The following is a 26,911-nucleotide window of genomic DNA, read 5'->3' on the forward strand; positions in this document are numbered from 1 at the left end:
GGAAGACGTGAATGTGTTGACGTCTGAGGTGTGCTGCTACTACTGCTAGGCATTTGGTAAACACTCGTGGTGCAGTGGTGACCCCGAAGGGGAGAACCGTGAATTGGTAATGTTGCCCGTCCACCACGAACCTGAGGTATTTCCTGTGAGAGGGGTGTATTGGAATGTGAAAGTAAGCGTCTTTCAGATCCAAGGTTGTGAGAAAGTCTCCCTGGCAGAGGAGTGGGAGGACTTGTTGTAGAGTGACCATGTGAAAATGGTCTGAATGTATGTAGGCATTTAGAGGCCGGAGGTCCAGAATGGGTCTGAGGGTCTCGTCTTTCTTTGGTATTAAGAAATATAGAGAGTAGACCCCTAGATTTCGTTGATTGACGGGGACCTGCTCTATAGCGTGTTTTTGCAGGAGTGAGAGTACCTCTTGTTTGAGCAGTGTGGAATGTTCTTGAGACATTGGACGGTGCCTTGGTGGGATATTGGGTGGGGTAGATGTTAGCTCTAGACAGTACCCTGACCGAATGATTTGGGTCACCCATTTGTCCGATGTTATGGACTCCCATACGTGGATAAAGTTTTGTAGTCTGCCCCCGACCGGAGTGGAATGGTCTGGGGGGAGCGGAGGGGAGTCATTGTGCGGGGGGGGTGGCAGAACGGGTGTTGTTGGTTTTGCCCCTGCCCTTATTGTTGTTACCCCTGTAACCACCTCTCTGATTGCCCTTTGAAAAGGTATTTTGAGGAGGGGACTTGTAGGAGGTAGAGGCGTTATCGGTGGAGGAGCCTCTGCCTGTGCCACGAAAGGACGAGCGTCGAAAGGAACGTTTGGAGGCTTGTGTTTGGAGTGCCCCCATAGACTTTGCTGTGTCTGTGTCTTTCTTCATCTTTTCGAGCGCTTCGTCTACCTTTGGCCCAAAGAGTGTTTCCTGGTCAAAGGGGTGATTGAGTATGGATGCCTGGACTTCAGGCTTGAACCCTGAGATCCTGAGCCAGGCGTGGCGACGAAGCAGGACACTGGTATTTATGGCCCTAGAAGCAGTGTCGGCTGCATCGAGGGCACACTTAATGGAGGTGTTTGTAATTAGTTTACCCTCCTGTATCAGGTCATGAGCCTTGTGCTTGTATTTTTCTGGAAGGTGCTGCATAAGAGCCTCTAATTCGTCATAGTGTGCTCTATCATATCGCGCAAGCAGTGCTTGTGTGTTTGCAATGCGCCACATGTTTGCAGCTTGGGAGGCGGTGCGTTTACCAGACGCGTCCAGAAGTTTAGATTCTTTGTCTGGCGGTGGGGCATCTCCTGAGGATTGGGAGTTAGCCCGCTTTCTAGCTGTGGAGACAACTAGGGAATCTAGGGGAGCAGGGCCCTTGATGTAAGCAGGGTCTGTGGGTGCCGCCTTGTACTTCTTCTCTATTCTAGGGTTCAGTACTCTGGCTCTGACAGGGTCTTTGAACACCTCTGTAGCGTGCTTGGTGACACCCTTAAGCATGGGTAAAATGGAAGTGGATTTGTCTTGTATATCAAATGTATCCAGTAGGAAGTCTTCTTCTACTGGTTCACTGTGCATGTCCACCCCATGGTAGTGTGCTGCTCTCTGTACTAAATGGTGAAACCCTAAGGAGTCCTCTGGAGGAGACGGTCTTGATGGGTATAGGTCGTCCTGAGGTACATTGGGTATATCAGGGTTATTGTAATCCTCCCATGGATCTGGGGTCCCTGGTGGAGTGGGATCCATTGGGGCGTCCGCCGGGTAATTGTCCGGATCCCCATCATCCGGATCTGGGGATGGGGTCGGATCGTAGTGAGGTACAGGTGGCGGAGACCTGTGAGGTGGAGGCGGTGGAGGAGGTGGAGGGGGTAGGGGAGGCGGTGGTGGGGAGGGCACTCTGAGGGGAGAAGTAGCAGAGTCCTTCCTTTTGGGTGGAGGAGGAGGAGCCGGAGCATCAAGGCGTCTTTTCTTGGTAGTTAAAGTCAAAAGCCCAGTCTTTGGATCTTTGGACAAAGTCTTTTGTAAAGGGTCTGGTGTAAACAGAGCCAATGGTGTCGAGTCGTCTGTCGGCACCGGTGATTTCGGAACCGGGGGTTTCGATGGTCTGTGTGCGCCATGCTTTTTTGAGGTCTCCGGGTGTTTCGGCGTCGAATGATGTTTCGGCGCCGGAGCATCGGTGCCGACAGATTTGTGTTTATGTTTGGTCGGCACCGAGTGTCCAGGCTTCGGCACCGGTGGTTCCGGAGTCGAGCTGGATTTTGCAGTCTTCGGTGCCGGATGCTGTTTTTCGGCACCGGGTGTCGGCTGGCTCGATCCCGAGCTGCCATGAGACTTTGGGAGCTTCGACACCGGGCCCGAAGGTGGGGTGATCGAAGTTTTGGTTTTGGTTTTGCCCAGGCCGGCAGGCGAGGGAGTAACCTGAGTCTCTTTGGTTTTCGGCGTGGGGGTGGGAGGGGGCATAGTACTCACGGCCCGCTGCGCTGGTGTAACGTCCTCCACGTCGGAGTCGTCGGCCTCGGAAGCGCCGACGACGTCTTCCTCCTGCTCGGTGTGTGTTTGCCCCGAAGCTTCGGCGTCGTCTCCGAAGATGTCCGGTGGAGCTGCAGAGGATGAGTGCGCCATGGTGCGTCGAGCTCTTCGATCTCGGATGGTCTTCTTCGATCGAAAAGACTTGCAGGCGGGGCAGTCTCTGGCCTCGTGTTCCGGAGAGAGGCAAAGGTTACACACCTGATGGAGGTCGGTGTGGGGAAATTTAGACCCACATTTTGGGCACTTTTTGAACGGAGTCCTTTCCATCGGCCGGGACCGGAGTCGCGGAGGGCCCGAAGGCCGGTGTCGATGTACGGGATGGAGAAAGTGCCGCTTCGAGAGATGAAGATGATGAAGGAACTCGAAGAATCGAGGATTTTCCGTCGAGGCTGGAACCGTAGAAGTTCGAAGCCGGAGCACGAAGTATCACATCCCAGCCCGATGGCGGAAAAAAACAATCTGAGGATGGAGCCGAAGCCCATGCGCAGTACGGACCGAAGGAGGAGTCACCAAACTCGTGACTTCCAAAGACTGTCCAAGAAGAAAAACAAACTGCAAACATCCGGGCCCAACACCAGATGGCGACCTATGCTAAGTGTACAATCTGCAGCTCATATGCCTCGAACAGTAATTTATTACAAATAACCTGAATTTACCATTGAGCTCTATGCATGGTTATGTTTAGGAAATAGGATTGTTTATTGCAACCAACTGTGACTATTTACAAAAATCCATTGCTTATTGCAAAAGTATTTATATTCAACCTCTCATTCTGAGAAAGTATATTTGTATTCCCTTTGTGGTTCTAAAAATAAAACAAGCATATATTTTATATATATAAACCATTGGCCTAGAGTTCAGGTATTGAGTGTGTGAGACCATTTGCTGACTGAGTGTGTACAACAAATGCTTTACACTGTCCTCTGGTACTGCCTTACTGCTCGACCAAGCTACCACTTTAGAGAGTAAGGTCATACCTAACTTTAACCTCTATCAGCCCCTGGGGGACTGTGGACTCTGTACACCCTGTACCTATTAGGGAACAGTATATACAGAGCCACTTTCTCACAGACTGTCTACCTTTAACAAAGGGGCATCAGAGCTTATTGTCCTTTCAAGCATTAGGACAGAGGTGATGATCCATCATGGTGGGGAAGAGGTAAAAGAGGAGTTAGCCTGCTACTCAGGACTGCAGTTATCATTAATGCAGCAGGTATAGTTGCATTGGGGTCAAAGAGTGCGAGGGGCTCACAACACCCCAATTATAGGGAGCAGTTTGTTTGGGATATCTTTTTGTTTGATGCATTTGCGGTTTCATATTTGGTGCGGTTCATAAGCTATAGAAAAAGTATTCCTGAAATCATCTCATAAGCCCCACTCCCTGCACGCAGCCATGTCCCTTCCGCTCCCCCAATCCTTGCCATAAAGTTTTGAAGGGGGGCCCGACCTCAAAACATTTTGCTTCTGGGGGGCTCAGAGTAAAAAAGTTTGAAGACCTCTGCTCTAGGGAAAGTTTAGTCTCATCCTCTTTCTTTTTTTTGGGGGGGGGTTTTGAAAAAATGCACTCTTTTTTCATGGTTGCCCCGACGTTTTGCTGAATTGCTGATATGCTTAGACTGAGTGTGCCCTGGGCTCCTGCTAACCAGGTACCCAGGGCCTGCGTTCTTTCCCTAAAACTGCATTGAAGCCTAAACCCAACACCAGCCCCATCCCGACAGGACCAGAGCCTGAGAACCCGCGTCTACTCAGTACAGCACCTACTCATCCCCAACAGCAGCCTTCTCCCTCCAGGACCACAGCTCGAGATCCCGGGTCCAGCATCTACTCTTCTCTAACGCCATTTCCATCAAGTGCCCAGCCCTTGTGCTACCCCAGCGCTCACCTAACCACCACATGTACAGGCTGCACCCGCTTTGGAAGCCTCCTGCTCGCCCCGTATCCAAGCGATCCATACCCAGTTCACTGTCAAGAACCCAATGGCCACTTCCCTCCATTCTATTCACAAGACTAATCCCGAAACACGTCACCCGAACTGCTCTCAGGGGCAAAGGCTGCGTGCTCTGTAAGCCCCACCAGCCTTTGACGCTTCTTACCAGAGATGGTGCTGATCTGACTCACAGGAATCGTTGCTGCTTTCTGTAACTCCATCTTTATCTTCTTTATCTGCAAGAAGTGGGAGAATCACAGATGATTTGGGATGCAATGGACCAGCTCACAAGACATTTCTGATGAACGCTAGAGAGGTTTACCAGACAGAGGAGAGGTCAGCTTTCAGCAATGGACAGGGAGAGACCAGGGAGCACAACCCTGAGGGTTTCATGATGCACTCACCTGAGGATCTTTGGGGCTCGACAGCCCGCTGAAGGCAGCGAGGCACTGAGCACAGCGGTCCTGCAGCTGCCTGTACCGCTGCATGACGAGGGAGCTGGCCTTCACACGCAGGCCTGGGAGAGGGAAGAAAAAAAGGCAGGCCACTGCTATCACAGCTTGTTCAGAAAAGGATGAATGAAGACCGAAACCAATCTGTTAAGTGCGCCATCACCCAGAGGGGTTTCCCAGATCCAAATGATCTAGGTCGGGCTGCTGAAAGATGAGCTGAAAAGTCAAGTTTTCAGATGTTTCTGGAAAGTCAGATGGTCATGGGGACTATGGAGGAGACTCTTAGAGCATTATTAAGATTCAGGTTACTGACTTTGGATATTGTCTAGAAAGGACAGGCATGGGAATGCCACAAAGAGTGCAGTTAGGTTTAGGAAAATTGATGGGAAAGGGATTAGATAATGGTCAGTCCAAATATGAGGAGTGGATTGCCTGACTGAGATACAACAAAGATAACACAATAAGGGGTCAAGAAGATATCCCCAACATACATAGGGCTTTTAACTAGTTATTGGAGGCTGACAAAGTGTTAAGGAGCTCAGCAGTGTCAGACCACTCAGTCATGTTGAGATGGACAATTCCCCCCAACATCACCCATATTTAATCCTTTGGGATCTGATCTCGCTAAGGAGGAGAGGTCTTGCTACAACCATGCATGGACGTCTCAATCCGGTTCCTTAGCTGCCTGTTCTTCCACCTGATGCAGAAGCAGCTAGGGTTCAACTATCGCACACCTTCTACTAGCGGCTTTCCCCCAGGATCCTCGATCGGCGTCACTGTGTGAAGCTTCATCTGTTGTTGCTGCTTCTCAGCCTCCTTTTGGCGCTCAGTTGCAGCCGCTGCTGCTTCTGCATCCTTTCGGACCTTCTCTATGGCAGTCGTTAGCTCCTGCTGCATGCTGCCCACTAGTCCTCGCATTTCCAGAAGTGCACGCTCTCCAGTACTCACGTCATCCTGAGTAGGTAGGGCCCGCTGCCAGAAGGAATAGGAAACCAGTGAGAAACCAGCCAGGGAATAAGAGCAAAAAGCTATTACAAGGGTAGAAGCCTAGAAAGGTAGAGGGGAGTCCACAGGTCTATACCAAGATATATAAGGTAAAAGTATGAGAAAGGAACACTCAAATGGTTACCTTAGGGTAAAGGTGGCCTTACCAGGACAAAGGACATTTCACAGATATACGCAGGCATACCAGAGGACTCACCAGGGAAAGAGGAGCCCACAGATCTACACAGGGGTACAGGAGGCCTCTTCGGGAGCAAGAAGAACTCACACATCTATCCAAGCAGAAAGGGGGACATCATTATGACAGACAAACTCAAAAGGGCTACCCAAAAGTCAGGAGGCGTTACCAGAATAAAGAGGAGGCCCTACATAGAGGCAAGAGACCTCAGATCTCAAATCTATGCAGGGGAGTAGGAGGCTGCACGAGGCAGGGAGGAGCTCACAGATCTACGCAAGGTTAAAAAAACACCTCAATGGAGATCAACCCAGGTATATATCAGAGAAGCTCAAAAAGGTACCTAAAAGTACTAGAGGACTTAGCAGGACCAAGAGCTCAAAGATGTACCCAGAGGTATGAGAGGCCCTCCACATGGTAAGAAAGAGCCCACATCCACATATCTAGCAGGGGTTCAGGAAGCATTCATCAGAAGAAAGAAAGTCACTAATCTACCCAAGGATACCAGAGTCCTCACTATGACAATACAAGATCACATAACTACCCATGGGATAGGGAAGACACCAAGAGCAGAGCTCACTAAAAGTCAGCAGTACTGGAGGACAAAGAAGGGGTAGGGAGATCGCATACCTACTTGTGAATAGAGGATTCCCTCCAATGGGGAAGGAAGATGGGGTTCAAATCTGCTCTGGAGAATAGGAGATGCTTACCAGGAGAAAGGAGTCCTAAATTTAAACATCGGCAGGGGGTCCCTTTGGAAAGACAGTGTTACACGGGCCGTCAATGGAGCACCGATGGCAATGAGGACGTTTTACATGGGCGCAGACGCTAGAGGCCAATGTGGTATGGAATCTGGCCATGAGCAAGGGGCCCCAGGAAGATGCAGAATAAAGTTGCATCCAATAACCAGCTGGAACACGGTCCCCAAAAGGAACATAATGTCCAGCACAGCCAGGTCTATGCATCAGTTCCTAGGAGGTGGTACTACCACGATGCCTCGGGAAGACAAACACTCGCATCACCAGAGACAAAGAAGCAGAATTCAAGATTAAATCGCCATCTTGCACACAGGACTCACTAGCACCGGAATGAACTGCCTCTTGGAGCTATATTTGAAGACCAGAAATAAAGCGTGCTGCATTAATCACACGGTTTCACCCCAGAGCTAAACATGAAGCAAAGAAAGGCAGTAAACCCCAGAGGAGCAAATGAGCCAGTGCCGGACAAGCCGATCTCTAGTTACCTCTCTGCTGCTCCGGATGATCCCAGACAGGAGCCCGCAGATCTGGTTGCCACGGTTGCTATATCCTGAGATGTCGATATGCAGCACCTCTTTGTGTTCGTATTTTGGGTCAATTTGCTGGTTGAGCTGCAGTACCTCTTCCTGGATGGAGTAGAGGCGCTCAAGCCGGGCACGACCCTCTTCCTGCCTCAGGCGCTCTTGCTCCTCCTGCCGCTGCTTCTGCAGCTCTGCATCACGCAACTTGAGGTTAATGATCTGAAAAAGAAGCAGTTAAGTAATCCAATGAAGGAGTACAAAGCTCAACCGAGACAGGGTGCTCCTAGGAACATCGGGCTCTTCTGTGTGCCAAGGACCTTTCTCAGTTTAATCAGTGTGACCCTCCACCACACTTTCCTAGCTTAGAGTCTTCTAAAGTCCTTCCCACCCGTGAGATTCCCTCATACCAATTTCCTAATCTTGGGCACTAAGTGCTAACCTCTCTTCTTCCCAGAGATGGCCAGCACACCAACAGGTGCAAAGCAAACAAAGTTGCACAAAGAACAGCCTGCCAAAATGTGCCCATCACAAATTCGAGTCCTACCAACAAGTGAAGCCCTCAATGACCTGCAAGGAAACTAAAAGGCCACATACCACACCGTACGCACAGGTACCCCCATCACTCCCGCTGAAGGATCATTAGACTTAAGTACACAGTATCACCAGGTTGACCCTGCCGCACTTGAAGCGTGCTAAACACTGGATATGGTTTGGACATCAATGGAATAACAAAAACACCACAAAAAATCAGAAGGCAGAAGTGTTACTTTGGTACAGTTAATCTCACCATCAGAGAAGGTGGAGTGAAATTTCCCCACAACATTTATGGCCAACATCAATTCCCATTACACTTCCCAATGCCAATTCGGCTCGGCACATCTCAATCAGTTAACTTTATGGTGTTCCTCATCTTAGTCCGGTGTGTACACAACCAGTGTACTGCCAAGGAATGCCCCACTATACAGCACAGACACCTCATGTCCCGCAAAGGAAGAGCCCTCGCTCGACACCGTCCAATCATCGCCAGGTTTCTGTAACAGCAGCAGTGCAGACAATCTTCAACATTTTAATCCACAGCACAAACACAGCTTCAAATACACAGCTTCTACCTGCCGTTCCTGACAATCAGGCCACAAACATCCTTGCAATCCTAAACCAGCACCCACTCCAACTTCCCAACCCTCATCAAATTCTACCATCAATACACTCGGGAAGGAACAGACAATGTAATTTTCCCCTATTACACTGAAGGGAGACAGAGGGAAGTTGAAACCAAGCAATCCTGTGCCTTATCACTCCACCCATAGTCCAGTTAATGACAATCTTACAGCTGATTTGCGCATGAGCACTTGTACACCTAGAGTCTTCGTTACACTTTGGAATGTTAGCTGGGTTTCCACACTTCTCTCGTTCTTCGTCTGCATCTGCAAGGCCAGCTCCTCAGACCTGTTCACCAATCTCAGACTCTCTCTGGCTGATCTGCTGCCAGTGAGATCCACACAACAATCTCCAAAGTCGCAATCCGAGCCGAGATGCTCTCCCTGCCACCCAAGGGACCACGTCAATAGTCACTATTAACACATGCCAATGCGACTCTCTGGTTGCAACTGTGCCTCAAATCAGGATACATGGAACATTCACTACTTCCACAACACGAAACATTCTCTTTCACAATGACCTTCTCATATCTATTTTTACTCCGATGCTGTGAAAATTCTTTGCCACTCATTTCATCCTCTGTAAATCACTCCTTTTCTTCTCTTTCAGCACTAAGGACATACATCCGAAATAGCTTTCCTTCCCCTTGATACCTTGAAGTTATGTTCACCAAAAGATAGTGTATTGTATAGAAAGTCTAAACTCCTTTTCCCACCTCCACTTGTCAAAGGCAACCGTACGTTCTCTTTAATCACCATGACACTTCTCAAATGCGCCATTATGTTGTGAATGATAAAGTGTGGTTGTCCAGCATTTCATAATATACGTTTGTAGGAAGCTGGCTCTGTATATACCATACCAAAGTAAGGTATAGCTTGAACAGAATCCAGTGGGTACCCAAAGGTAGGCAGAGGTAAAAGTAGATAACACCTTACTCTCTATTTGTGGTAGTGTGGACGAGCACTAAGGCTTTATGAGAGGGTAGAGTTAAGCATTTGTTGTACACGCTCGGGCAAGAAAGGATGTCACACACAAAGAGTGAAATCAGACCAATTTGTTTGTATAAAAATATCAATTTGTTGTATTTTATTTCTAGAACCAAAGCAGGCCTGGTGCAGGTGAGTGAAATAATACTTTGCAGGAATAATGCAGTTGAATACAGTTGAAGTAATCGACTGTGGGAGTGAAGGTTCTGGGGATACACACAGGGGTCTCCCAGGGTTAGTGATGCACTCTTGTTACACCCTCAGCGGCACTAGGGTGGCCAGGTGCAGGTGCAAAGTGCTGAGGCCCAATGTTATCCAATGGGGAATAGGGGGCCTCGGGTTGGTGACTGCTGGAGAGCAGGCCACTTGGTTGTGGGAACAAAGCTCAGGGAAAATGAGGAAACAAATTAGCACCCAAGGTGCACCCTCAGCGGCACTAGAGCGGCCAGGTGCAGGGTGCCATTGACGCCGGGCGCCCTGTTTGCAATGGGGAACCTCCAGTTTGCAACGACACTGCAGGCTCGGGGACGAAGGTCTTCTGGGTGCGACCACCACTTTGAGAGGTAAGTTGGTGGTTGGTTAAGCACCATCAGTTTAGCCACCTAAGGCCGTGGGGCATCGGGTGCAGGGGTGCCTTTGGAAGTCGGATCTTCTTACCAGCTCCTGGTCGCGGTTCAGGGGGACCTTCCGGATTTAGTCTGCAGGTGTCAGCTGGAGGCTTGAGGCTGGTCAGGGGTCGCCGGATCTCAGGTCAGGACGGCCGGGGGGACCTCCTCGTGGTGTTTGCCCACTCAAGCTCAGGCCGAGGACGGCGGGTGCAGAGTGGTGTGGATTTGCGGTGTCCGGCCGGAGCCAGAGGTTGCAGATGAACAAATCCGGTGTTCACAGGAGACAAAGGCTTTGAAGTTGAAGGCAGGCAGGTCCTCGGGGTTTTCGAGGTTGCTGGCTGCAGGACACACCGGGATTTCGCAGAAGCAGGTTCGAGGTGAAGACAGGCCGGTAGGGTTGGTGCCAAGTCAGTGGGCGTCTTCCTCTTGTTAGCTTCGGCACAGCTGTTCGGTCCTTCTTTTCTTGCTGCAGGTTCTTGTCCCAGGAAGCAAAGTTCAGAGCTGCCCCTAAATACTAGATTTAGGGGTGTTGCAGGTAGGTAAAAGTTAGGGACCAATGGGTCCCTTCCCTGGGGTGGGTACACCCCCTATTATGCCACCCTCCAGTGGTAGTGGGGCATGAGCCTCTACCTGGTTGGCAGAGTCCCCCCATCTGCAAGATGGCAGGGATTGAGAGTTGTGCTTCACCTCGCCTCCCCCACCTGAGGGGTGAAGTTGGTAGAGGTTGTCACACATCTCTTCCTCACTTGTTTTTCCCACCGGTTCTCCCGCCCAAAGTGGGGTTCAGAACCAGTGGGGACCAGTTGCTGAAAGCAGCAAGTGGCCTGGTGAAGCTCACAGAGGCGGCAAGCCTTTGAAGCTTCCCCTTCGTGAACCCTGCCCATCCTGGGGGAGGAGGCTTGGCACCTCGTCCCAGGATGTGCATTTTTTCAGGCCCAAAGAGCAGCAGGCTCGCGACCCAGAGGTTAGAAACATGTCTGGTGGTGGCAGATGAAAGCAGCCACTCAGCCTGGACACTAGTGGTAGGTTAGTTTTCAGGGGACATCGCTAAGATGGCCTCTGTGTGCATTTTTCATTAAATCCCACACTGGCATCAGTGTTTGTTTAATGTGCTGAGAAGTTTGATACCAAACTTCTCAGTTTTCAGTGGAGCCATTATGGTGCTGTGGAGTTCGTAATTACCAACTCCCAGCACCACATACTCTTAATGGCAGTACTGCACTTACAATGTCTAAGAAGGGACTTAGACACTGTAGGGGTACAGGGCTCATGCACCTGTACCCTCACCAATGGTATAGGGCCCCCAGCTAGAGGGGTGACTGAACTATGCCAGGGCAGTGAGTTGTAGGCATGGCACACAAGGATGCGTGTCATGTTAGATTTTTTGAAACTGTTCATGATACGATATATTTTTTCTTTACTCTGGAGTTACCCCTGACGAAGGCCGAAAGGCCGAAATGCATTGGGTTAAATATTACAATGAAACGTGCGAATCCGACATGCTGTATTAAAGGCTGTGGCATTATACACGCATCTGAAAATCGGAAGAACCATGTTTCACCTATTTATCTAAACGGACAATAAACTTTACAAGGAAATTGATTAAAACGGACTAAAATTGATGACATTTTTTGGTTTACGATGTTTTTCATCCAACAAGTGGTGATTTGCATCCTGGGACTGATATGCAAATATCAGCAGTCTGACATGTTGTGAGAAAGTGTCATCTTTATTGCATGGTATGCCCCCACTTTTTGCTGAATTGCTGATGTACTTTGAGTGCGCCCTGGGCTCCTGCCAATCAGGTACCCAGGTCCTGTGTTCCTTCCCTTAAACTGAATAAAGCCTAAACCCAATTAGCATCTCTGGCCACATGCCAGCCCCTGGTAAATGGTACCCTAGGTACCCAGGGCCTTGTGACCAGAGAAGACCCCTAAGGGCAGCAGCACTTATTGTGCCACCCTTAGAGGCCATGTACCCTGACACACACACACTGCCTTTGCAGGCTGAGTGTCTCGGTACAGAACAAAACAAAGAGTAGACATGGCACACATCCCTGTGTGCCATGCCCACAACACACACTGCCCTGGCATACCTTAGTCACCCCTCTAGCTGGGTGCCCTATGTCAGTGGTGTGGGCACAGGTGCATGAGCCCTGTGCCCCAACAGTACCCAGGTCCATTCCTGGGCACTGTAAGTGCAGTGCTGCCATTAAAAGTATATGGTGCTGGGAGGTCGTCATCACGAACTCCACAGCACCATGATGGCTATAATGAAGACTGAGAAGTTTGTTATCAAACTTCTCAGCACAGTAAACCCACACTGATGCCAGTGTGGGATTTAATGTACCAAGCACCCCAGAGGGCAACTTAGAGAGGCCCCCTGAAACCTAACCTACAATCCACGTCTGGTCTGAGAGACTGCCTAGGCTGCCACACAGCAGACATGTTGCTGGACCCCTGGGTAGGAGAGCCCCTGCTCTCCTGGGCCTGCAACAATGCCCCTCCCGGGCGAGGTACTAGATCTCCTCCCCCAGGATGGGCAGGGGGAAGCTTCAAAAGCATGCCGCCTCTGTGAGCTTCCCCAGGCCACTTGCAACACCCACTCTGGCAGGAAGCTTGGCCGGATACCCCTAATAAGGACAGGGGATGTGCCAGCCAGCCAACCCAACCCCTCAGGTGGGGGAGGCGAGGTGCGGCACATCTCCGGGCACTCGCCATCTTGAAGATGGGAGGCCCTACCCAATCAGGACTAGGCTACTGCCCCCTCCCACAGGAGAGTGGCAGAATAGGGGGTGTACCCACCCCATGACAGGGACCCATTGGTCCCTGCCCTTTACCTACCTGTAACGCCCCTAAATCTAGTATTTAAGGGCACCCTGAACCTTCCTTCCCCAGATTCCGAAATACAAAGAAGAGCAAGAAGAAAGAAGACCTGCCGTACAGCTGCTAACAAGAGAAAGACACCAACTGATTTGGCCACAGCCCTACCGGCCTGTCGACCCTCAAACCTGCTCCCGCTACAACCCGTCATCTATTGTGGCCAGCAACCTCACAAACCCCGGAGGACCTGGCTACCTTTTGGCTCTATGCACCTGGGACTCCCATGTGTAGAGGCTCTACTCAAATTCAGCTTCTAATCCCTGGCATCAGCCCGGAACCGCGAACCCTGCCCACTCTGCACCCGCCAAGCCTGGCCTGTGCCGGAGTTAACAAAGACCACGAGGACGACCCCACGGCGACTGTGACCCCGAGTATGGCACCCAAGGACTTCTCTCGACGCTCCTGCCGACGCCTGCAGCCTCAGAACCAGGTACCCCCCCCAACCGCAAACAACAGAGGGTAAGATTTCCCGACACCAAAAGGCACTCCTGCACCCAGCGCCCTGCGGCCCCCTGTGCCCAACTCCTGGGTACCTACCTATCCTCCAACTACCCAACTTACCTCTCGAAGTGGTGGTGGCACCTGAAGAACCTTCGGCCCGAGCTTGCAGTCTTTTTCTAAACTGGAGATTTCCCATTGAAATCAATAGAGCGCCCGAAGGCTCAAAAGCACCCTGCACCCAGCCGCCCGAGTGGCCCTGGCAGTGTAACCTTTGCACCTATCTACTTCCAAATTTGCCCAGAACAAGTGACCAGGAGCCCAGCTCCCACAGCCGCGTGGCCGGCTAGTCAGCAGCCACCAACCAAGGCCCCCCTGCCTCCCATAGGATAACATTGGGCCTAACTCACTCTGCACCCGGCTGCCCCTGTGCCGCTGAGGGTGTAACAACTGTACCTACCTGACCCTGGGAGACCCCCGAGTCTGTGCCCAGAACCTTAACTTTGCCAGTCGAGTACATACCTGAAAGGCGATAACTCTATTTCCTCCATAGGGTAACATTGACTGTTTTTTCCTGAAATTTCTTCCAAGTGTGGCAGTAACGAGAACATACTATACCTGCAACTTAAATTTTCTTCCATAGAGAATCATTGACTGTTTTCTATGAAATATTTTCAAAGTGTCAACTTTTAAAATAGCAAACTATTGTCTAAAAATCATAACAGTAACTAAGTTGACTTTTATCACTTGTTCCTAAGGACTGAATCTAGGATCCAGTCCTGGAATTACAAAAGTAATCCTGAAAGTAACCTATTGCAAATAACTTGAAACTTCCATTGAACTCAATGCATTATTGTGTTTAAAATAGTGTTGCCTATAGCAACCACTTGTAACTGTTTACAAAAATCAATTGCATATTGCAAAAGTATTTATATAAAGCATCTCATTCTGAGAAAGTATATTTTAATGCCAATTGTTGGTTCTAAAATAAAACAAGCATATATTTTTTATATATATAAACCATTGGCCTAGAGTTCAGTTATTGAGTGTGTGAGACCATATGCTGACTGAGTGTGTACAACAAATGCTTTACACGTCCTCGGATACTGCCTTACTGCTCGACCAAGCTACCACTTTAGAGAGTAAGGTTATATCTAACTTTAGCCTCTGCCAAGCCTCTGGGGACTGTGGACTCTGTACACCCCGTACCTATTTGGGAACAGTATATAAAGAGCTACTTTCTCACACTCCTCCTCCAGGATGGGCAGGGGAAGCTTCAAAGGCATGCCGCCTTTGTGAGCTTCTCCAGGCCACTTGCTGTACTCAGCAACTGGCCCCCACTGGTTCTGACCCCCTCTCTGGCGAGAAGATCGTCGGGAAAAGCTAAGTGAGGAAGAGGGGTGTGCCAGCCTCTGCCAACCCCACCCCTCAGGTGGGGGAGGCAAGATGAAGCACATCTCAGGGCTTTCGCCATCTTGAAGATGGGAAGCCCTGCCCAATCAGGACTAGGCTACTGCCCCACTCCCACAGGAGAGTGGGTGGATAGGGGGGTGTACCCACCCCAGGGAAGCGACCCATTGGTCCCTGCCCTTTACCTACCTCTAACGCCCCTAAATTTAGTATTTAAGGGCACCCTGAACCTTCTCCCCTCAGATTCCGAAACAAGAAGAACAAGAAACAAGACCACCTGCCGTACAGCTGCTAACAAGAGGAATACACCAACTGATTTGGCCCCAGCCCTAATGGCCAGTTGACCCTCAAATCTGCTCCTGCTGAAACCCGGCGTCTCCAGTGGTCAGCAACCTCAAAATCCCTGGAGGACCTGACTGCCTTGTGACTCTAATCAACTGGGACTCGCACGAGCAGTGGTACTGCTCAAAGAAAGTAACTGACCCCTGGCATCAGCCAGGAACCGCGACTCCTGCACACACTGCACCCGCCAAGCCTGGCCTGGGCCGGAGTGGACAAAGACCACGAGGACGTCCCCCCGGCGACTGTGACCCCGAATCCAGCACCCAAGGACCCACCTCGACGCTTCTGACGCCTGCAGCCTCAGAACCAGGGACCCCTCCAACCGCGACCAGCAGAGGGTAAGATTTCCCGATGCCAAAAGGCACCCTTGAACCCAGCGGCCCCCTGTGCCCAACTCCTGGGTGCCTACCTATCCTCCAACTACCCAACTTACCTCTTGAAGTGGTGGTCGCACCTGAAGAATCTTCTTCCCCGAGCCTGCAGCCTTTGTTCGTCCTTGAGCTTCTCCATTGAAATCCATTGAGCGCCCGACGGCTCAAAAGCACCCTGCACCCAGCTGCCCGAGTGCCCCTGGCAGTGCAACCTCTACTCAAATCTACTTCCCCATTTGCCCTGAGCAAGTGACCAGGAGCCCAGCTCCCACAGCCGCGTGGCCTGCTAGCCAGCAGCCACCAACCAAAGGCCCCCTGCCTCCCATAGGATAACATTGGGCCTACCTCACTCTGCACCCGACTGCCCCTGTGCCGCTGAGGGTGTAACAACTGTACTTACCTGACCCTGGGAGACCCCCGAGTCTATGCCCAGAACCTTAACTCTGCCAGTCGAATACTTGCCCAAAAGCCGATAACTCACTTTTCTTCCATAGGGTAACAGTGACTGGTTTCACTTGGAAATTCTTCTAAGTGTCAAGTTTTGAAACTTTAAAATATTCATCTTTAATCAGCCGAATTACGAAAACGAATTTACTGACCTGTCATCAGGAGAGATCCCAGTGCTGGATCTTGGTGTCCAGCACTAACTCAGAAAAGTAATTAGAACCGTACTTACCGCTAACTTGATTTTCCTCCATAGGATAACATTGCCTGGTTTTTGCCAGAAATTCTGTCGATTTTGCAAACTTACAAATATTCTTTAAAAATTGCCTGTATAACAAAAACGCATTCTTTCAACTGTTTACAGGAGATGCACCAGTGCTGGATCTAGGATCCAACACGGAGTAAGAAAAAGTAACGATAACCCTACTTACCTGCTAAGTGAATTTCCTCCCATAGGATAACATTGGTGATTCTATGTGAAAAAGTTTCCAAGTGACGACTTTTAAATTACAATAATATTCCTTAAAAATCACAACTGTAACCAAAAAGTTTTCACTCAACTGTTTACAGGAGATGTCCCAGGACTGAATCTAGGATCCAGTCCTGTGGTAAGAAAAGTAATCTAAAAAGTAATCAATTGCATTTAACTAGAAATTCCCATGGAGCTCAATGTTATATTGTGTTTGAAATTGTGTTGCCCATTACAACAACTGTATCTATTGCATTCAAAAGTCAATTGCCTATTGAAAGTATTTATCTAAAGCATCTCATTCTGAGAAAGCATATTTTGATACCTATTGTTGGTTCTAAAATAAAACAGCCATATATTTTTATATACAAACCATTGGCCTAGAGTTCAGTTCTTGAGTGTGTGAGACCATTTGCTGACTGAGTGTGTACAACAAATGCTTTACACTGTCTTCTGATACTGCCTTACTGCTCGACCAAGCTACCACTTTAGAGAGTAAGGTTATATCCAACTTTAGCCTCTGCCAAACCTCTGGGGACTGCACACTGTACCTATTTGGGAACAGTATATACAGAGCACTTTCTTACACATGTCGACTCTTCACTTTGTTCTGCACCAAAACACACAGCCTGCAAAGGCAGTGTGTGAGTGCAACAGTACAGGACTTCTAAGGGTGGCACAATATGTACTGCAGCCCTTAGAGGCCTTCTCTGGTCACACTGCCCTGGGTACCTGTGGTATCATTTACCAGGGGCTGACCTGTGGCCAGAGATGTCAATTGCGTATATGCTTTAATTCAGTTTTAGGGAAAGAACATAGGTGCCTGGGAACCTGATTGGCAGGAGCCCAGGGCACATCAAAGTGCATCAGAAATTGGCAAAAAGTGTGGGAGTTACTGCAAGAGAAACCCAGCTTCCTACAACGTTACAGTAAAGTCTCATCACCATGAACAGCAGTTCTACACCATTATCCTGATTAAGGACTTCCGATTTGGTAACTAATAGAAAACAAAATGTAAACAAAAATAAATACAACAGCACCAACAGCGGAGAGAGGAGATATCTTGCTTCGTAATACTTATAGCGTCAATATGGAATCCAGAGATTGGACGTCACAGGATGTCTGCCACGATTCCTTTATGGAAAAGGAAACCTCACACACATAATAGTGTCATGCTTCATCAACTGCATCCTCTCCCCACCATGGTAGTTCAGTGCCACCAGGGCGGACTCGACCTCCCCGACGGAAAGAGGAAGTTCTTAGATATAAACTACTGGGACGAGGCAGGGTCCAGACTAAATATAAAATACCTCGATGCTCCTCTGCATTTCACCTTTATTGGAGAGGACACAGTGTATATTGAAAAACAATTGTGTAGTCGGTAAGCCTAAATGGTTAGCAAGTAGAATTTTTTAGTTCCCCGCCTACTACAGCAGTCAGTGTTGTCCTCAAGGGTTCACCACATACCTTTAATTTTCAGTATCTATATACGAGATATCTGATGAATATCATGTGTGGCATCAGTTATTGTTTCAAACACATGGTTATCACATGTAATTATGTTGAGACCATATTTGCTGCCTACGTTGAACTGGTGAGTATGCACTATATTTCACCCACTCCCGTTCCAGAATGATACCCATGCTGCCCATACCTTTGACACAGAAGGACTAGGAGGTTATATTCCTCCACAGCTGCAGGGTGGGAGCATGGGACGGTCGTCCTGATTCGGAAGCAGTCTGTAGCATCAGCCTAGCCAGTATGATGCCACAGATGGACATTTAATGTCCTGGGTTCAAGTCCACTAACAACAAAAACTGCTAAAGCCTTTTCTGTTTAATGGGTGCACCTAGCACTGTGGATACCACAATGGCAATATAGGGCCCTCGAGAGGGCGGGTACCTCAGGGGACAGCATACTGTGTCCAGGCTCACTAGAACATCTTCTCCCATTGAAACAACAACTAGGCCCTATCCAGGTTCTTTGAATCCAGTAGATTGTGACCCTACAGGACAGCTCTTCACTCACCACAGACTCAAACTTCACAGCTTAGAACACCCCAAACTGCACAAGTGACTTCAGAGGTCGGAATCCTTGATGTCTGGGTGCTAGGTTTTGGGGTCTAGAGATTCTAGACTATTTTCCCTTTGGGGTTCTGGCGAATTAGCACCGAAAGCATCTGCCCACCAAGAAGTCAAGTCTGGTACCCAGTACAATAACTTAACTAAAAACTCTCAGTCAGTATCCCAAGCACAAAACAGAACACCTTGCGAGGAAGGCAAGTTCAGAAATTCCAGGAGTCAGCAGTGCCTAGACCCACAGGTTATCGTAGGCCATCGAGCCAATGCCAAAGAAAACCGAGCACCTCCTACTAGGGTACTATCAAACCACTGACTGTTCTCTCTGCCCGACAATGTGGAAGCTTCTTCCGGTTCCAGTTTTTAAATCTTCAGTTTGCATACCTGTAAATACAAGTTCTAGTTACCTACCAACATCTAGAACACGCAGAACTATTGAGTGTTATGTAGTATATGACTAAGCCTCTGCACCTCATGGAGTAAGCCTTGTGTCAATCCAGGACCCTTCGCCTCAGTGCAGTGAGTACCCAATAACAGCAACGTGATTATTCAACGACAGTGTGTTAAAGGACCATGCTCACACCGGGTACTGCCCAGTAACTTCTTCCAGGAGTTGATCTAACACACCCACCCTGTTCTGGATCTCAGAACAGGCACACCCTCCCCGCCAATCCTCCATCAGCACTGCTGGTGCTCCTGGAGCTCATGAAATACACCCACCCCGCTCTGGACCTCAGAACAGGCACACCCTCCCCAACAATCCTCCATCAGCACTGCTGGTGCTCCTGGAGCTCATGAAATACACCCACCCCGCTCTGGACCTCAGAACAGGCACACCCTCTCGGACAATCCTCCATCAGCAGTGCTGGTGCTCATGAAATACACCCACCCCGCTCTTGACCTCAGAACAGGCACACCCTCTCGGACAATCCTCCATCAGCAGTGCTGGTGCTCCTGGAGCTCATGAAATACACCCACCCCGCTCTGGACCTCAGAACAGGCACACCCTCTCGGACAATCCTCCATCAGCACTGCTGGTGCTCCTGGAGCTCATGAAATACACCCACCCCGCTCTGGACCTCAGAACAGGCACACCCTCGAAGACAATCCTCCATCAACACTGCTGGTGCTCCTGGAGCTCATGAAATACACCCACCCCGCTCTGGACCTCAGAACAGGCACACCCTCTCGGACAATCCTCCATCAGCACTGCTGGTGCTCCTGGAGCTCATGAAATACACCCACCCCGCTCTGGACCTCAGAACAGGCACACGCTCTTGGACAATCCTCCATCAACACTGCTGGTGCTCCTGGAGCTCATGAAATACACCCACCCCGCTCTGGACCTCAGAACAGGCACACCCTCGAAGACAATCCTCCATCAACACTGCTGGTGCTCCTGGAGCTCATGAAATACACCCACCCCGCTCTGGACCTTAGAACAGGCACACCCTCTCGGACAATCCTCCATCAGCACTGCTGGTGCTCCTGGAGCTCATGAAATACACCCACCCCGCTCTGGACCTCAGAACAGGCACACCCTCTCGGACAATCCTCCATCAGCACTGCTGGTGCTCCTGGAGCTCATGAAATACACCCACCCCGCTCTGGACCTCAGAACAGGCACACCCTCCCCGACAATCCTCCATCAGCACTGCTGGTGCTCCTGTAGCTCATGAAATACACCCACCCCGCTCTGGACCTCAGAACAGGCACACCCTCTAAGAGAATCCTCCATCAACACTGCTGGTGCTCCTGGAGCTCATGAAATACACCCACCCCGCTCTGGACCTCAGAACAGGCACACCCTCTCGGACAATCCTCCATCAGCACTGCTGGTGCTCCTGGAGCTCATGAAATACACCCACCCCGCTCTGGACCTCAGAACAGGCACACCCTCTCGGACAATCCTCCATCAGCAGTGCTGGTGCTCCTGGAGCTCATGAAATACACCCACCCCGCTCTGGACCTCAGAACAGGCACACCCTCTCGGACAATCCTCCATCAGCACTGCTGGTGCTCCTGGAGCTCATGAAATACACCCACCCCGCTCTGGACCTCAGAACAGGCACACCCTCTCGGACAATCCTCCATCAGCACTGCTGGTGCTCCTGGAGCTCATGAAATACACCCACCCCGCTCTGGACCTCAGAACAGGCACACCCTCTCGGACAATCCTCCATCAGCAGTGCTGGTGCTCCTGGAGCTCATGAAATACACCCACCCCGCTCTGGACCTCAGAACAGGCACACCCTCTCGGACAATACACCATCAGCACTGCTGGTGCTCCTGGAGCTCATGAAATACACCCACCCCGCTCTGGACCTCAGAACAGGCACACCCTCCCCAACAATCCTCCATCAGCACTGCTGGTGCTCCTGTAGCTCATGAAATATACCCACCCCGCTCTGGACCTCAGAACAGGCACACCCTCGAAGACAATCCTCCATCAACACTGCTGGTGCTCCTGGAGCTCATGAAATACACCCACCCCGCTCTGGACCTCAGAACAGGCACACCCTCTCGGACAATCCTCCATCAGCACTGCTGGTGCTCCTGGAGCTCATGAAATACACCCACCCCGCTCTGGACCTCAGAACAGGCACACCCTCTCGGACAATCCTCCATCAGCACTGCTGGTGTTCAGGAGCTCATGAAATACACCCACCCCGCTCTGGACCTCAGCATGCACCTCAGAACAGGCACACCCTCTCGGACAATACACCATCAGCACTGCTGGTGTCCAGGAGCTCATGAAATACACCCACCCTGCTCTGGACCTCAGAACAGGCACACGCTCTTGGACAATCCTCCATCAGCAGTGCTGGTGTCCTGGGGCTCATGAAATACACCCACCCTGCTCTAGGACCTCAGCACGCACCTTAGAACAGGCACACCCTCCCCAACAATCCTCTATCAGCACTGCTGGTGCTCATGAAATACACCCACCCCGCTCTGGACCTCAGAACAGGCACACCCTCTCGGACAATCCTCCATCAGCACTGCTGGTGCTCCTGGAGCTCATGAAATACACCCACCCCGCTCTGGACCTCAGAACAGGCACACCCTCTCGGACAATCCTCCATCAGCAGTGCTGGTGCTCATGAAATACACCCACCCCGCTCTGGACCTCAGAACAGGCACACCCTCTCGGACAATCCTCCATCAGCACTGCTGGTGCTCCTGGAGCTCATGAAATACACCCACCCTGCTCTGGACCTCAGAACAGGCACACCCTCTAAGAGAATCCTCCATTAGCACTGCTGGTGTCCAGGAGCTCATGAAATACACCCACCCTGCTCTGGACCTCAGAACAGGCACACCCTCTCGGACAATTCTCCATCAGCACTGCTGGTGCTCCTGTGGCTCATGAAATACACCCACCCTGCTCTGGACCTCAGAACAGGCACACCCTCGAAGACAATCCTCCATCAACACTGCTGGTGCTCCTGGAGCTCATGAAATACACCCACCCCGCTCTGGACCTCAGAATAGGCCCACCCTCTCGGACAATCCTCCATCAGCAGTGCTGGTGCTCCTGGAGCTCATGAAATACACCCACCCTGCTCTGGACCTCAGCACGCACGTCAGAACAGGCACACCCTCTCGGACAATCCTCCATCAGCACTGCTGGTGCTCCTGTAGCTCATGAAATACACCCACCCCGCTCTGGACCTCAGAACAGGCACACCCTCTAAGAGAATCCTCCATCAACACTGCTGGTGCTCCTGTAGCTCATGAAATACACCCACCCCGCTCTGGACCTCAGAACAGGCACACCCTCTAAGAGAATCCTCCATCAACACTGCTGGTGCTCCTGTAGCTCATGAAATACACCCACCCCGCTCTGGACCTCAGAACAGGCACACCCTCTAAGAGAATCCTCCATCAACACTGCTGGTGCTCCTGTAGCTCATGAAATACACCCACCCTGCTCTGGACCTCAGCACGCACCTCAGAACAGGCACACCCTCTCGGACAATCCTCCATCAGCACTGCTGGTGCTCCTGTAGCTCATGAAATACACCCACCCCGCTCTGGACCTCAGAACAGGCACACCCTCTAAGAGAATCCTCCATCAACACTGCTGGTGCTCCTGTAGCTCATGAAATACACCCACCCCGCTCTGGACCTCAGAACAGGCACACCCTCTAAGAGAATCCTCCATCAACACTGCTGGTGCTCCTGTAGCTCATGAAATACACCCACCCCGCTCTGGACCTCAGAACAGGCACACCCTCTAAGAGAATCCTCCATCAACACTGCTGGTGCTCCTGTAGCTCATGAAATACACCCACCCCGCTCTGGACCTCAGAACAGGCACACCCTCTAAGAGAATCCTCCATCAACACTGCTGGTGCTCCTGTAGCTCATGAAATACACCCACCCTGCTCTGGTTCTCAGCACACACCTCAGAACAGGCACACCCTCTCAGACAATCCTCCATCAGCACTGCTGGTGCTCCTGTAGCTCATGAAATACACCCACCCCGCTCTGGACCTCAGAACAGGCACACCCTCGAAGACAATCCTCCATCAGCACTGCTGGTGCTCCTGTAGCTCATGAAATACACCCACCCCGCTCTGGACCTCAGAACAGGCACACCCTCTTGGACAATCCTCCATCAGCACACAACTTGAAAGATCCCTCCCAACTCCTTGGCGCGCACACACCTTAGCCCTGTGACGATGCTCCTCTTTTAGCTTCTCCTGCTTTCCCAGCACCTCCTTGGAGCTAAGAGGCAAAAGAAACATGTTTAGTTACACTATTATATGCCATCTATAAACAAATATACAAAGAAATGCAAATAACATAAGTACAATCAAAATATATATAAAACCTATAGAGGCACAAAGAGAATACTCAGGTAAGGAAAGGTTGTCTGAAAACGACTATACCCATTACTTAATCTATAAACTCCAACATCCTTCCAAATAAAATAGCAAAATCATAATAACGATAATTAGTCTAGCAAAATAAGTATTAAATGTATTACTAATTTTCTGCTAGTGGATAAAAATGTATAATTTCCCCTCTTCAGACAACTCCAATTATTATTTCTCTCGATTCAAAACAAGGCATGTGGGTGTTGGCCACGCTCAGTTCGACCCTTCAAATGCCAACAGAACATTAATAGGCAAGAACGTTGTGAGAAAGTGCCATCTTTCTTACAAGGTATGCCCCCACTTTTTGCTGAATTTCTGATGTACTTTGACTGAGTGTGCTCTGGGCTCCTGCCAATCAGGTACCCAGGGCCTGTGTTCCTTCCCTAAACCTGCATTGAAGCCAAAACCCAATTGGCATCTCTGGCCACATGTCAGTCCCTGGTAAATGGTACCCTAGGTACCCAGGGCCCTGTGACCAGAGAAGGCCCCTAAAGGCTGCAGCACTTATTGTGCCACCCTTAGAGGCCCTGTGCCCTGACACACACACACACTTCCCTTGCAGGCTGAGTGTCTGGGTACAGAACAAAACAGAGTCGAAATGGCACACATCCCTGTGTGCCATGCCCACAAACACACTGCCCTGGCATACCTCAGTCACCCCTCTAGCTGGGTGACCTATGCCAGTGGTGTGGGTATAGGTGCATGAGCCCTGTACCCCTACAGTACCCAGGTCTATTCCTGGGCACTAAGTGCAGAGCTGCCATTAAGAGTATATGGTGCTGAGAAATCGTCATCACGAACTCCACAGCACCATGATGGCCACACTGAAGACTGAGAAGTTTGATATCAAACTTCTGAGCACATTAAACCCACACTGATGCCAGTGTGGGATTTAATGTAAAATGCACGACAGAGGACATCTTAGCGATGCCCCCTGAAACTAACCAACAACCAGCATCCTGACTGAGAGGCTGCCTAGGTTGCCACCCAGCAGACATGTTGCTGGACCCCTGGGTAGAGCGCCATCCGCTCTCGTGGGCCTGCAACAATGCACATCCTGAGCGAGGTGCTAGGTCTCCTCCCCCAAGATGGGCAGGGGAAGCTTCAAAGGCATGCCGCCTTTGTGAGCATCTCCAGGCCACTTGCTGTACTCACCAACTGGCCCTCGCCGGTTCTGACCCCCACTCTGGTGGGAAGATCGGCGGGAAAACCCAAGTGAGGAAAGGAGGTGTGCCAGCCTCTGCCAACCCCACCCCTCAGGTGGGGGAGACAAGGTGAAGCACAACTCCGGGCTCTCGCCATCTTGAGGATGGGGAGCCCTACCCAATCAGGACTAGGCTCCTGCCCCCCTCCCACTGGAGTGTGGCAGGCAGGGGGTGTACCCATCCCAGGGAAGGGAGCCATTGGTCCCTGACCTTTACCTACCTGTAACACCCCTACATTTAGTATTTAGGGGCACCCTGAACCTTCCTTCCTCAGATGCAGATTCCGAAACTACCAACTGACTTGGCCCCAGCCCTACAGGCCTGTCGACCCTCGAACCTGCTCCTGCTAAATCCCGGCATCTCCAGTGGTCAGCAACCTCGAAAACCCCGGAGGACCAGACTGCCTTGTGACTTTAAAAGACTGGGACTCCCACAAGCAGTGGTTCTGTTAAAACAAGCAACAACCCCTGGTGCCAAGCCAGGATCCACGAATCCAGCGCATACTGCACCCGCTGAGCCCGGCCTGTGCCTGAGTGAACAAAGACCACGAGGACGTCCCCCCGGCGACTGTGACCAAGAGTCCAGCACCCAAGGACCCACCTCGATGCTACTGGCAACGCCTGCAGCATCACAACCAGGGACTCCCCCAACCACAATCAGCTGAGGGTAAGATTTCCCGACGCCAAAAGGCACCCTTGCACCCGGCGGCCCCCTGTGCCCAACTACTGGGTGCCTACCTAACCTCCAACTACCCAACTTACCTCTCGAAGTGGTGGTCGCACCTGAAGAATCTTTGTTCCCGAGCTTGCAGCCTTTGTTCGTCTTGCAGCTTCTCCGTTGAAATACATTGAGCGCCCGATGGCTCAAAAGCACCCTGCACCCAGCCGCCGAAGTGCAACATCTATCCAACTTACTTCCCCACTTGCCTTGTGTAAGTGACCAGGAGCTCAGCTCCCACTGCCGCGTGGCCTGCCTGCAAGCAGCCACCAACCAAAGGCAACCTGCCTCCCATAGGATAACATTGGGCCTACCTCACTCTGCACCCGGCTGCCCCTGTGCCGCTGAGGGTGTAACAACTGTACCTACCTGACCCTGGGAGACCTCTGAGTCTATGCCCAGAACCTTAACTCAGCCAGTCGAGTACTTACCTGAAAGCAGATAACTCACTTTTTCTCCATAGGGTAACATTGACTGGTTTTCACTTGGAAATTGTTCTAAGTGTTGAGTTTTGAATCTTTAAAATATTCACTAAAAATCACCCGATCAACGAAAACGAAATTACTCACCTGTTATCAGTAGAGATCCCAGCACTGACCCTCCAAAGCAATTACAACTGTGATTACCGATAACCAAACTTTCCTCCATAGGATAACATTGCCTGGTTTTTGCCAGAAATTCTTTCAAAGCGTCAATTTTTGAAACATACAAATATTCCTTAAAAATCGCCTGTGTAACAAAAACGATTTCTTTCAACTGTTTACAGGATATGCACCAGGGCTGAATCCAGGATCCAGCCCGAGTAAGAAAAACCTATGAAAAGTAATTAATATTGCATTTACTTAAAGATTCACATTGAGCTCAATGTTATAATTGTGTTTAACTTGTGTTGCCTATTACAACAACTAAACATTGCTTATTGAAAGTATTTAACTAAAGCATCTCATTCTGCTAAAGTAATTTGATACCTACTTGTGGTTCTAAAATAAAACTACTTTTTATATACAAACCAATTGGCCTAGAGTTCAGTTCTTGAGTGTGATACCATTTGCTGACTGAGTGTGTACAACAAATGCTTTACACTGTCCTCTGATACTGCCTTACTGCTCGACCAAGCTACCACTTTAGAGAGTAAGGTTATATCTAACTTTAGCCTCTGCCAAACCTCTGGGGACTGTGGACTCTGTGCACACTGAACCTTACTTTGGTGCAGTATATACAGAGCCACTTTCTTACAAAAGTTCACTGCAATCCTTCAGTTTCAGAAACAGACGCGGGCGATTGAAGTAAATATCTGTTGATTGCTAAGGTCAGAGGGATCGCGTCCACACCGAGGAGCATAGTTTACGCGTGAATGAAGCCAAGATAGCCCTGGATGGCTGAGCTCCAAGGAATCCTTCGAGTTCCAATGAATAGTTGCAAGGCTGATTAAAATGAAGGGATCTAGGGATTGGAGACTGGATTTGCCTGTCTAGGACTATTCCAGAATTAGATTCAGATGCAGTCTTGCCGTGGGCTAAGATGTCAGCGATAAAAAAAAAACATCTCAAATCATCTCACACTTAAATAGTTTTC

At 50.2% G+C, this 26,911-nt stretch overlaps 1 protein-coding gene across 1 annotated transcript in view; it reads right to left on the reverse strand.

The window, feature by feature from the left end:
• Positions 1-26,911, reverse strand: part of GLE1 (GLE1 RNA export mediator) — a 336,359-nt gene that overhangs the window by 177,843 nt on the left and 131,605 nt on the right. Inside the window, exons 5-9 of the mRNA XM_085614075.1 lie at positions 23,202-23,262; positions 7,307-7,561; positions 5,621-5,858; positions 4,839-4,951; positions 4,601-4,670 (exon numbers count right to left, since the gene is read on the reverse strand). Of these exons, the coding sequence (XP_085470201.1) occupies positions 4,601-4,670; positions 4,839-4,951; positions 5,621-5,858; positions 7,307-7,561; positions 23,202-23,262 (737 nt within the window). The remainder of the gene's footprint in view (positions 1-4,600; positions 4,671-4,838; positions 4,952-5,620; positions 5,859-7,306; positions 7,562-23,201; positions 23,263-26,911) is intronic.

This window comes from Triturus cristatus, chromosome 1_2 (assembly GCF_964204655.1).
Source record: "Triturus cristatus chromosome 1_2, aTriCri1.1, whole genome shotgun sequence".
In the NCBI taxonomy this organism is placed as follows: Eukaryota; Metazoa; Chordata; class Amphibia; order Caudata; family Salamandridae; genus Triturus; species Triturus cristatus.